The sequence below is a fragment of the Gallinula chloropus genome, assembly GCF_964237585.1.
Source record: "Gallinula chloropus genome assembly, chromosome: 28".
Classification (NCBI taxonomy): Eukaryota; Metazoa; Chordata; class Aves; order Gruiformes; family Rallidae; genus Gallinula; species Gallinula chloropus.
Window position 1 is genome coordinate 5,548,195 of NC_140113.1, and position 11,913 is coordinate 5,560,107.

The 11,913-nt window shown below is 59.5% G+C and overlaps 1 protein-coding gene across 1 annotated transcript; it reads right to left on the bottom strand.

The window, feature by feature from the left end:
• Window positions 1–407: 407 nt before the first annotated feature.
• On the bottom strand, window positions 408–5,183 carry JSRP1 (junctional sarcoplasmic reticulum protein 1). The gene is made up of 7 exons (XM_084276226.1): window positions 5,077–5,183; window positions 3,667–3,713; window positions 2,547–2,709; window positions 2,289–2,441; window positions 2,146–2,208; window positions 1,849–2,003; window positions 408–1,708 (listed from the first exon to the last, which is right to left on the bottom strand). Exons 3-7 carry the CDS (start codon window positions 2,641–2,643, stop codon window positions 1,139–1,141), a joined length of 1,038 nt encoding a protein of 345 aa, XP_084132352.1. The 5' UTR covers window positions 2,644–2,709; window positions 3,667–3,713; window positions 5,077–5,183; the 3' UTR covers window positions 408–1,138.
• Window positions 5,184–11,913: the final 6,730 nt, after the last annotated feature.

Genomic DNA, 11,913 nt, shown 5'->3' on the forward strand with positions numbered 1-11,913 from the left:
CTCCCGGGCTGCTCCCACCATTAATAGGAGCAGGCGCAACCCGCTGCCAGGGCACCTGCTCCGCGGCCGCGCCAGGCGGCACCGGGAACCCGGCTGCCTCCGGATCATCTTCCCAGGGAGACGTGCTGGGGGGGCTGCAGGGTCTGCATCCCCAGAAAGCAGCTCCTGGGCTCATCCTGGCTGCAGCCCACCTGGTGCTGGGACCAGCCCTTGGCTTTGCAGTGTCCCCATGGGGCTGGGGAGGGGGACACAGCAGCCCCACCCCACAGCCCGCGTGGGGCCCCTGGCCAGCTCTGAGCTGAGTCCATCAGGGATAAGGAAGCACAGAAAACACACAAACAGAACCAGGGACAAGATATTTTTTTCCTTGCTTTGTTTTTTTTTTTTAAAACAGTCAATTTAATTCCTTATTAAAAATGAAAATAGTTTATTTTAACCATTATCCATTTAGCAAAAACCTTAAACCTGCCGTGGGTCGGGGCTGCGAGTGTCTCCTGGGGCTGCTGCAGTGCTGCATGAGGTTGCACTTGTGTTCTGTTCCTAAAAGCGACTCTGTGAAGGCAAAGGCCCGAAGGGATCCCCGGGTGATGGGCTCCCCAGCCCTGTTTTGTTACCAGCAAGCTTCTCACCCCACCCCCTGCCAGCGATGGCACCGGGGCCTGGTGTGGCTGTTCCCCTGCTGTCCCTCTGGAGGTGGCCATAGCCTGACTTCGATACACTTCTCTCTTGATTTTGAATAAAACCATTAACTGAAGTGCTCCCCAGTCTGGAGACAAACTCTGTTTGTGGGGACCCCCTGTACCCCCCCCCTTGTGCTGCCCCGATGCCTCAGGGACCACAACTGCAAAGGAACTGCAGGAGAGATTTGGGGTGGGGATGGAGAGGTAGCGCGAAGCCCAGATGAAGAGAAGCTCCTTCACCCCGTCCTTTCAGGCTGCCTTTGTGCTTCTAATCCAGGGGGGCCCAAAGTCCCTGGGGAGGCTCGTGCCAGGTTCCCAGGCTGCTTGGAGATCCTGGAGCGCTGCCGGCACAAGGATGCCTGGAGAGCAGGGAGATGCAGGGTGCCCATGCTGGGGGCAGCAGCCGGGTTGGACCCCCCTGGATTCGGCATCGTGGAGCCCCCTCGGTTGCCCCGGCCTCAGTTGCGCCTCTTGCCCTCCCTGGGCCTGGCAGCGCCGTCCTTCCCCGGGGCAGCCGCTGCTTCCCAGGGCTTCCTGCCCTTCTGCTGCCTCCAGTCCCGCTTGGGGGTCTCCCTGCTGCCATCGGCCTTGCCGGGGCGGCCTCTCCATCCCTCCTTCCTGGGCTCATCCCGCTCCCGCTGGCTCTCCCTCCCCTCCCGGCCCCGCTTCCTCTGGGGCTGCTGTTCGGGGTCCCGGGGGGGCCGGGGGGCTCTGCTGGGCTTGTCCCCTGTCGCCCTGTCCTTGGCTCGTGCCTCCCTCCGGCTGCTCCGCTCTGCCTGGGCGGCTCGGCCCTCCCGGGACTTCTCCTCCTTCTTCTTCTCCTCCTCCTTCTCCTTCTTCTCTTCCTTCTCCTCCTTCTTCTCCTCCTTCCTCTCCTGCCTCTTCTCCCGGCTCTTCTTCATCTCCACCGCAGCCGGTGGCACCTCAGGGATCTCTGTGGGCTCTTCAGCCTCATCCTCAGCCTCATCCTCAGCCTCATCCTCTGGTGTGGAACGGCCAAACCACTTCTTGAAGATCCAGGGCTCTGCCTGGAGGGGGACAGAAAGGACCAGGTACCAGTGACAGAGCCCAAGGGACCCCTCTCCATCCCTCCCCCTGGGAACGAGATGCTCCCTGCCATGGAAGGTGCCCTGGGTGTGCTGTTTCTCTTCCCTCCCCAGATCCATACCAGGTTGCTGTCAGCATCGCTGTCATCATCATCATCCTCACCATCCTCACCACTGTCCTCCAGCATGCTGCTCTCGGGCTGGGGAGGCTGGGGAGGCTGGGTGGGCTGGGCAGTCAGCGTTTCCTGGACCTGCTCCACCTCGGCTCTGACCACCTCTGGGAAGGGAGAGGGACAGGCCACTGTCAGCTGGGTGTGATGTCCCAGAGAGGGGGTCCCAGGACCACCCCACCCTGAGACATGACCCCCATCTCAGGATGGATCTGGGGGACTGGGGCAGCCCAGAGCATCCAAACCCACCATGAAGGGGAGGTGGTGGAGCGTCCTGCCTGCCAGGGCTGACTCCCTCCCTGGAGCACGGTGCTGGAAGAGAGGAGAGAGGAGGCAGGAGGTGGCAGCAGGGTCTGGCCACCCTGTCCCACTCTGTCTGGCTCCCAGCTCACCTTGGAACACTTGGAAGGTGACACTGAGCAGGGCGACGATGGAGGCCACCAGGATGCACTTGTTGAGGGTGAGACCTTCCCAGAGGAGCGGCTCCTCCTCGGGGTCCAGGCTGTGGGGCTCCACCTTCCTCTGCACCGGGAGGCTCTTGGGGACTGGGGATGCCCAAGGAAAGCACCGTTACTGGGGGAGCTGCCCCTGGGGTCACCCGGGGCCAGGCTGCTTCTCTGGGGCCGAGCAGGGCTTTCCAGCACTCCTACCTGGAGGTGTGGCAGCGCTGCCTTTGGCTCCCACCCTCTCTGCCCGCTTCTTGTCCACCGTCTTCTTGTCCACGCTGAGCGGCGCTGGCTCTGGCATGCTCAGCTCAGGCTCGTCTGGACCCTGCTCAGGGATGCCAAGCCGGGTCCTCGTCTCCTCTAGCCCCTGAGGGGAAGGGAACGAGAATGGCTGGGGGTACAGGAGCACGGCTGGGGGTGCAAGAGGCATGGCTAGGGGTGCAGGAGCCACAGCTGGGGGTGCAGGAGCCAAGGCTGGGGGTGCAGGAGCCATGGCTGGGGGTGCAGGAGCCACGGCTGGGGGTGCAGGAGCCATGGCTGGGGGTGCAGGAGCATGGCTGGGGGTGCAGGAGCCACGGCTGGGGGTGCAGGAGCCACAGCTGGGGGTGCAGGAGCATGGCATGGCCCCATGGGGAAAGCAAACAGTGTGGCTGGGAGGGATGAGGGTAATGGTACCCGTCTGTGCCCCCTCCCAAAAGAAGGGGTGCTCAGCACAGCTGGAGAGGGACCTGGTCCCCACACTCTGCAGCCCCCCATCACACTCCCTGGGTCCCCCCATGGCTGAGCAGGTGTTGCCACCAGCCCCAGGCTATCCAGGCTTGTGACTGGCTCCCTGAGCACCAAACCCCAGCACAGGTATTGTCATCCACAGCCTTAAAAACACACTGGGGCATTTTCTTTGGGCAGCTAGGATGGATTTAGCCACTAGCTGGCTCCAGCCTGCAGAGCAGGCACACAGGTGGGCTGGTGTGAGCAAGCCCATCCCCAGAACAGCCCCTGGGGTGGGCTTTGCTTCCAGCACACAGAAGCAGAGTCACACACATCCAGGCAGGGCAGTGGATTTGATCCAGGACCTGCTTCCCAGCAGGGGTGAGGAAGAGCACGATGTGCTGGGGTCTGGGCTCAGCCCTGCTGGGGATGGGGGGGGTTCAGGGGATGGGCTGGCTGCTGCCTTGTGTCAGCAGAACCAGATCGGTGCCACGAGAGAGCTGCCCATTGGGACGGATCAGTGACAGTGACAGCTGAAGGGAACAGCCTTTGGCTCCCCTGGGATGAACGTGCTGGAACACCACAGCCCCCCAGCCCCGGGATGTTGAGCACTCACATGGGCTCTGCTGCTCTCCCTGTGGCTGCTCACCGGTGTGTCAGCATCTGCCAAACACAAGCACAGAACAGCCCATCAGGTGGGACTGTCAGGGGCTGGGGTCGTGTGGCCCACAGAAGGGGAACAGCCCCACCACAGAGCAACCAACCCCCTGAAAACACGTGGCTGCAGCCAGCTCAGGTTGTAGCCTGGGCAGCAGGACAAGCTCTGGGTACCCTGGAGTGACCAGACCTCAAAGAAGACTTCAAACCACCCACGAGGACCCCGAAGCTCAGGTATGACACAGGGGCTTTTCCCAGATGTGAAGTGGGATGGGAACCCAGAGGGTCCTCGGGGGTCTGTGGTGACCTGGCACAAGGAAGGGACAGGCAGTGTGCCAGGCTCCTGGGGAGTTTCTCCTTTCCCACCCTGCCCTGAGCACAGCCCACCCACCCATGCGACCCCAATCCACCTCCAGCACCCCACGGGGACCCGCTGCAGTGTCACTTCGAGGGACTCTCACTGGACCAAGAAGGGTGAAAGAAATCCCAGGCAGGAGTGGGCAGCGGCGCCCTGGGGCACCCGGCCACCCTGCCACGGCCTCCCTGCAGACCCAGACCCCCAGCTGAGCCCCAGCTGCCTCCAGCCACAGGCACATTTCCAGGCTTTGCCATGGTGGCTGCAGGGCTCCGTGACAGCCACACCACGGACAGACAGACAGACAGACAGACAGACAGACACCCCCTGCACCGAGCGGCTGTTCACTGGCTCCCAGAGCTGAGCGGCTCCATGGCCAGGTCTGATCCCCCCAGGATGGGAGGTGGGGTCTGTGCTCTGGTGGGAGGGGGATGCACTTTGGGGCTCTGCAGCCTGTGTGGGGTCCTCATCCCCAACCAGTTGTGTCACCCACAGGACCCGGAGCAGCTGCAGTACCAGGCAGGGCAGGGATGGCCACCGATGCCAGGGATGGTTTGCCCACGCAGGGCTGGGCACCCCCAGCCCCAGAGCCCTCCCATAAGCCTGCCCCATGCATCCCCCCCCTCCCTGGCACTGCCCATGCTCCTGTTCCCTCAGACACACACTCCACGTGCCAGCTCTTCCCTTTAAACACCCAAACCTACAGCCGCTCCACCAACAACCGGCTCCTCTCTGCTGGGGGGGAGGAGGGAGCCTTTTCCCACACAGACTCCTGAGGTTGCCTCTACCACTGACTCACATCAAAGAAACTTCCAAAAATAGCCCCTTGCCTGCCTGTCCCTCCCTGTGCAACTCCAGGGCAGCAGCAGCACAGGCCCCACAGCCCCCCGACCTGCCACCAGCCAGCACTGGGCTGGGTGCTGCTTTGGGGGCTGTACCCATGGGCTGCACCCCCCCACACCCCACCCCACCCCCCAGCCAACTGAAAGGGTTAAAAGCCACTAAAAGCCATACCTGGGGCTTGAGCAGTGCTGCTGCCTCCCCTCCAGCCCCCTGGCTGGCTCCAGCTCTGCAGGGTAATAAACAGCAACAGCTGCTGATCGGTGCTGGAGCAAAATAGCACCCAATCACCAGAGCCTGGGCACTCTGCTGCACCCCAGGAAAGGCAGCTCAGCCCCAGGCACTGGAAGCCACAAGCAAGGCAGGTGCAGGGGGCTGGGGCTCTCAAGGGCACCTGGGATGTGGCTTGTCCCTCTCCGAGCCCCCCTGAAGGCACAGAGAGGGATGGATGAGGGTGCAGAGAGGCAGGTGAACCTGCCAGGGCAACAAGGTGCTGTGGGAAGGAGGAGGAGCAATCCCTTGGGACCAGCTGTGCTGGGATAACCCCTGTGGAAATGCTTTCTGCCAGAATTCAGAGCAGGTGCTTTGGCCTCCAACCCCTCTGACCAGCCTGTGGTGCCTGGTCCTGCAGCGGGTCCCCAGGAGCCCTGCCACAGCCACCTCTGGGGAGAGGGATGTGGTCCTCCCCACAGGAGGTGATGAGGAGATGAAGCATCTCTCACGTGGGGAGCTGGAAAGGACCATCAGGCTCTGTCCCTGCCTGTGGTTCCCAGAGCCCCCAGCTCAGCAGGGGCAGGTACAGCCAGTGTCCCAGGGGACACGGTGCAGCTGTGACTGGCACCAGGCTGGCACACCTTGGAGAGAGGCTGCTTTAGGCACATCCCTTTTGTGGGGAGCTGCTTCTGAAGGGGCTCCAGGTTTAAAAAAGAACCCCCAGAGCCCCAAACTGAGACATTTCACATCTGCAGGGCTGACAGTTTTCTGGGGAAAGCTCTTGGGATTGCAAGAGCCAAAGGAGGAATAAACTGGGCACTCACATCCTGGAGGGGACTTTGCCTTCTCCCAGGGCTCCAGACCCCTGGTGAGACTGGTCCTGGTCCTGCTGCAGGACCAGTTCATTAACTCAGGACCAGGCATTTGCTTCCCAGGGCAGGGGTTTCCCCTCTAGAGCAGAGACAGGACCCAGCACGCCACGAACTGGGCTGCAGTATAAATAACACACTGCAGAAGCTGAAGGCAGATGGAGGAAGGGATGGAGCTGTAAACACAACCCCCCCTCCCCATAACCCCCCCTCCCCAGCACTGAGCCAGGGCTGTGGGCACACACACCAAGGGTATTTTTCCCACTCCAGTATGGTCAGGGCTGTTAACTGGCAAGGCATGTTTGCTTTATAGGGCCATAATGAAAGCAGAAAATCATCAACAGGCCAAATAAAGATCCCTTCTGCTCCCAGTTGATTGTGTTCCCCGTGGTGCCTGCACGTTGGGAAGCCTGCTCCTGCCTCCTGTGGGAGAGCTGGTCCTCCCAGCAAAGCACCCAGGGGTCGAATGGGTAACATCTGCATGGCCAGAGCGCAGGCAAAGCATCCCCGAGCTGGACCCCTGCACAGACAGCTCTCCTCACCCTTTCCAGGATCTTTCAACACCCAGTTCCAGCAGTGGGGAGGGACCAGGAGCGTTTTTCCCCTCCACATGTTTAGCCCTGAGCAGTTCCCTGCTGAGCTTCACAGCCTCCATCTCCATCAGACCATTTATCCCATGCAGATGGAGGAAAGAGACTCCAAGAGGCAAATTCTTTCCTAATCCCTTGAAACCCCCCCAAATCCTGGCTTCTCCTTTGCCCTGAGACTGATAAAACTGTCTCTGGAGCAGGGTGAGCTCCGAGAGGGGGGAAACACGATCTGGCTGCGCGTGCAGGCGGAGGGAGAGCCCAGCAGGGCAGCCCAGCAGCGTGATGGATGGGGGGGCCCTGGCTGCACACAAGCTGTGCTCCATGTCCAGGCTAAATATTGACTCTCTGGCTTTGATTTGACAACACAACTCCATCTCCTCTGGCTTCCCAGGCTGCCAGCTTGTCTCAGATTCACATGGGGGGGGTCTGTGGCCACAGAGCATCAGCCACCATCCCCCCCCCCCGCCCCCAAAGCCCATGTGGCTTCATGGTTTGTGGTCCAGCCAGACTGAGCTGTGCTGCAGCATCCCCCTGCTTCTATGGCAACACTCATTTATCCTCCCACCAGGACACAATCTTCCCTCTCCTCATCTTTAATAACTCAGAGTTAAAAGGCATAAAATTAGTCACTGATTATTTTCGGCACAGGTTAGCTCTGGGGATGAATTTTCCTTCTCTCCATGCAATTCCCCTCTCCCCAGAGCTCCTGCATTCCCAGCCCCACTCCAGCTCCCCCTGCCACACTACCAGGGGAGGTGGATGCTTGACCTGGCTGTGTGGGTGGGGTTCCTGGCACCCCAGCCCAAACCCAGCAGCTCATGGGGCTGGCTGCATGTCCTTTCCCTGCATGTCATCCCTGCCTCCTCCAGCCCTTCCCACCCAAGTTCCCCAGGCCTGGGAACTGACACCACCCCTCCAGCCTTTGAAACATTTATCCTGCAGCTCCTCACACAGGCAGCGTTGGGCTCCTGACCTGCTTTTAAAGAGGGAAACTTGGATGTTGGCTGCTCAGCCCAGGTTACTGGGCAGAGGACAGCTTTGTAGGTCAGTGCCTGCTCCAGAAAGAGCCTTGTCACCTCCATCATCCTCTTGTGGGTGGCTAATTGGGGCTGCACAGGGAAGGGCCCCCTCCCAGCTGAGCTGCAACGTGCTGCCTGGCAGCTGCTGGCACCAAAGAGCTGCCAGAGATGCAGGTGGTGCTCAGCCCAGGCTTGGTGTAGGTGCTTTGGGTCTCCTCCTCCTCTTAGATGTGGTTGGAGGTTGCCACTGGGCTGAGATGGGATGGGAGGGGAGCAAAGCTGGTGTCTGGAAGAGAGGATCACAGAAGCAAGGTGAAAGAGCATCAGGTGAAAGAGCATCCCGATTCCTCACAGGATCCAAACCCTAAAGGCACAGGTGTCCCTATAGCAACCTGGCCACGTCAGCATCCCACTGACCCAGAACTCCTCTGTCAGCTGGATTCAGCATTCACCAGCTCTCCCCACCCTCAGCCTGTGTGTGCTGAAACACAGCTGCTGCCTCCTTACCCCGAGGCAGCAACACACCAGGATCAGCCAGGGGGTTATTCCCCCTTCACAACCTCTGGGGTTATTAAGAAGTGCTTGAGAAGTTACAGGAAGCCAGGGGGTGTTTTTTCTCTGCCAGCTGTCAAATCACAGCCTGTCATCACGGGAGGTTTCAGATGGGTTGAGCTGAGCACTCTCCTTGTGGAGCTGCAGCTAATGGAAAGCTGGATGTTCCTGAGAGATCAGGGGCTGCAAACACCACGCCAAGCACATCTGTAACCAGCTGATTACTGGGCAGATGTGCTCTTGTTACCCCCCTGTGAGGAGCAGAAGAGGTAATGGGAACAGCACTGGGAAGAAGATTGTTTCTCACCAATACTGATGTGGCTCAGCTGGCAACGGGGAGGGGACCCTTCCCTGTGCAGCCCCAAGTAGACAGCACCCACTGCCACCCACAAAAGGCTGATGGAGGTGACAAGGCCCTTCCTGGAGCAGGCACTGACCTACAAAGCTGTCCTCTGCCCAGGGAACCCGGGCTGAGCAGCCAGCATCCAGCACATGGGAAGCCCCTTCTGTCCCACACTGTGACATCCATGTCTGAGCAGGGACATCCTCTGCTGTGGGCAGAGGTCCTGCCTGCTGGGCTCCTGACCCTGCTGCTCCCCACGCAGCAGCCAGGGTCCCCCCCAGGGGAGGAACCCCCCCAACCCACTGTGCTGCTGGCAGCCGGTACAGCACCGGGCGGTGTGGCCGGGGGGGAAGCCTTTCCCCAGGCTCACCCCTCACCCTCCCAAGAGCCCTTGGAAGCATCCATCTCCCAGCACACTCTCTGATCTACAGGCATTCAGAGTAGCCCCACATTAAAGCCAATCTGATCACACTCTAATCCATGGGTGACCTAAATACTCCCACTTACACATCTCAGAGGTTTTCTCTCCCTTCACCCATTCAGGTCAGTGGGAACAGAAGATGCCAGATCCCATTAATTGCTACTTTTAGTTTCTGCTGCTTTCAGTAATTGTTCCATGATCTGTTTTCCCACAGCCCAGCAGCACTTAGGGCTAATCATTATGCTCTTTGAAGGTTTACAGCTGCTCCTGCCTCCCAGGAGGACACCAGCACGCCACGGCGTCTGGACGGGACATCTCAAATGGACTGTCCTTGGAAGTGCCATTTGGAAAGGGGGAAGGAGGCTGAGATGTTTGTCCCTTGAAGGGCCAGGGCTGGGGGCTGTTGGGCTGTCAGCCTGAGATGGACACAGCAGGGGAAACTGAGGCAAAAGGAGATTCAGGGGAAAGAGAAGCTTTGGGTGAGGGGAGCTGGAACAGCCTGAGAGTATCTCAAGAATCACCCATCTTCCAGTGTGTGTTACTGGTGTGAATCATAGAATCATAGGATCCCAGCCTGGTCTGGATTGGGAGCAACCCCAAGGGTCCCAGAGCTCCAACCCCCTGCCACAGGCAGGGCCACCAACCTCCAGCCTGGAGCTACACAAGGGTGCCCAGGGCCCAAACCCAGGGCAGGTCCTATCAATCTATGGGTTTTTACTGGATTTTTGAAGGAATTATGGAGCTGTGGCTCTTTGGCATCAGAAAGACCCACCTTTAGGCCTGATGCTTGTTCCCAGCTCCCTGCCATCACCAGAGGAAAACAACACGTCCAGGCAAAGCCAGGCTGCAGCACCAACTCACCGTGGTTAACAGAAGCTCAGGCAGGATTTCTTCAGGAATGAGAGGGGGAAAGAGTCAAGAATGAACCTTGAATGAGAGTGGGGTCCTTGAATGAGAGTGGGGTCCTTAAATGAGAGTGGGGTCCTGCCCACCCACCTGAGGGAAGGTCTTTAAAGGGACTTGGACAAGAAGCTCCTCCTGGGAGGCTCCTGAGTTAAGCAATCACTCAGTCTGGAGCACTGCCTTGGGTTTTTATGCTGTTTTTTCACCCACACCACACAGCCACGTGGATAATGAGCCCTGCTCTGGCTACTGACCCTTCTCTTTTCCCTCCTGAGGAAACCAAAGCACCTCATTCCCACTCTGGCTCTCACCCCACGCCGTGCTCTGGGGGCAGGACGTAGCCCTCCGTTCTCACGCCCTGGATCACAACAGCAGGAGCCCAGCACAGACTGAGTTAGTTCCCCTGTTGCTCTACGACATCAGTCTGGTATTTCTTGGCAGAAAGGCAGAGAGGAATGAGAGGAGCCCCAGGATGGGGCAGGTAGAGGCACAGCCACGCATGGGAGATGGCAGCGTGCCGCTGTTGGCTTGCTGGTGCAGCCAGGACCTGAGGCAGGAGCCTCTGGGCTCTGTAGTAACAGCTATTTAAAGTGATGATGGAATGATTAAAAAATGGCAACACTGGTGCATGAGTGGGTGGGAGAGCAGGAGATGAGCTGCTCCCCAGCCTCCTCCCAGCAGCAAGGCGCTCAGCATCCCCACCAGACGTCCCTGGCCCCCAGCTGTACCCTCCTATCTCTTGTCCAGGGTCCCCAGGGTCACAGAGGGGTTGTGACTTTGCCTGTACACCCCAGAGAGAGTGGGGAGGGGCTGGAAGAGGCTGCCCAGAGAGGGGGTGGGTGCCCTGTCCCTGGGGGTGTCCAAGGCCAGGTTGGATGGGGCCCTGGGCAACCTTGTGTAGCTCCAGGCCTGGAGGTTGGTGTCCCTGCCTGTGGCAGGGGGTTGGAGCTCTGGGACCCTTGGGGTCCCTCCCAACCCAGCCCAGGCTGGGATTCTGTGATTCTATGACCAGAGACCTGCATCCAGGTGTAGGCTCCATCCGAGGAAGAACACCCAGGGCCAGCCAGGGGAAGGGGAAGGGGGGGTTGGCAGGGCGCTGGGCAGGAATTGCCTTGTCCCTTCCCAGCTCCTCACTGGGATTTGACTCTGAAGCGTGGCTGCCCTCGAGTGGTGTCTCAGGGGCAGGAGCAAAGCCCGTTGGAGAGATGCAGGCTGCCCCACAGCTTCAGGGCAAAGGCTCAACCACAGCCACCCCTAGTTCCATCAGTCCCCCTCCCATCTCCTCGGCCCACATGGTCCCAGCCTGCCTCAGGCTGGGAGGTATGAAACCAAAACCAGCTGAGTCCTTCTGCTGGGGGTTTTTTTTTTGGTTCCAGTGAAATGCAAACAACAGCCTGAAAGAATTTCCTCCTCCAGCCCCATGTTAGGCCCCAAATTAACCATCCCAAACTAGGAGGGCTTTCTTTCCATAGGGAATGCTGCAGAGTTTCAGGCACTGGCAGCTCCCATCTCCAAACAGCCAGGTCCCACCAGCCCAGCAGAGCTGAGTCTCCAAGCTGTGCAGCAGTGATTCATCCAGGGATTTTAACAGCAAAGTGAGGAGAGCACCAGACACATTCCCTCCAACCACCTCTGCCCTTCCAGAGCTGTGGGGTGGAAGAGCCCTCTCCATCCCCATCAGCCTCCTGCAGCGTTGGCTGGGTCCCACACACCACCTGAGAGCCAGGTGGGTGCACCCCGAGTAGCAACAACTCAGTGATGAGTTCTGACCTAAAATACATAATGCAGAGGTGTTACAGTAGATGCAGCTCCCCCCTTCCAAGCCCTACCTCCAGCTTAATGGTCACCACTGGGCTCTTCTGCCCTACAGTGACCAGAACCAGAGACAGAAGCTGTGGTGATCCAGCGGATGATGAGCAAGAGAACGAGGAAAAAGCCTGTAGGAACCCATCAGCCTGTGCCAGAATCCCATTTGGAGTGTTTTCCTCCTGTACTGGGAGGTGAATGATCTCACTGGGGAAGCATCAGAGGCAGCAAACCATTTCTGCAGGTGAATGAACAGAGCCAAGCTGAGAACCACAGGACAAGCTGGGACAGGTCA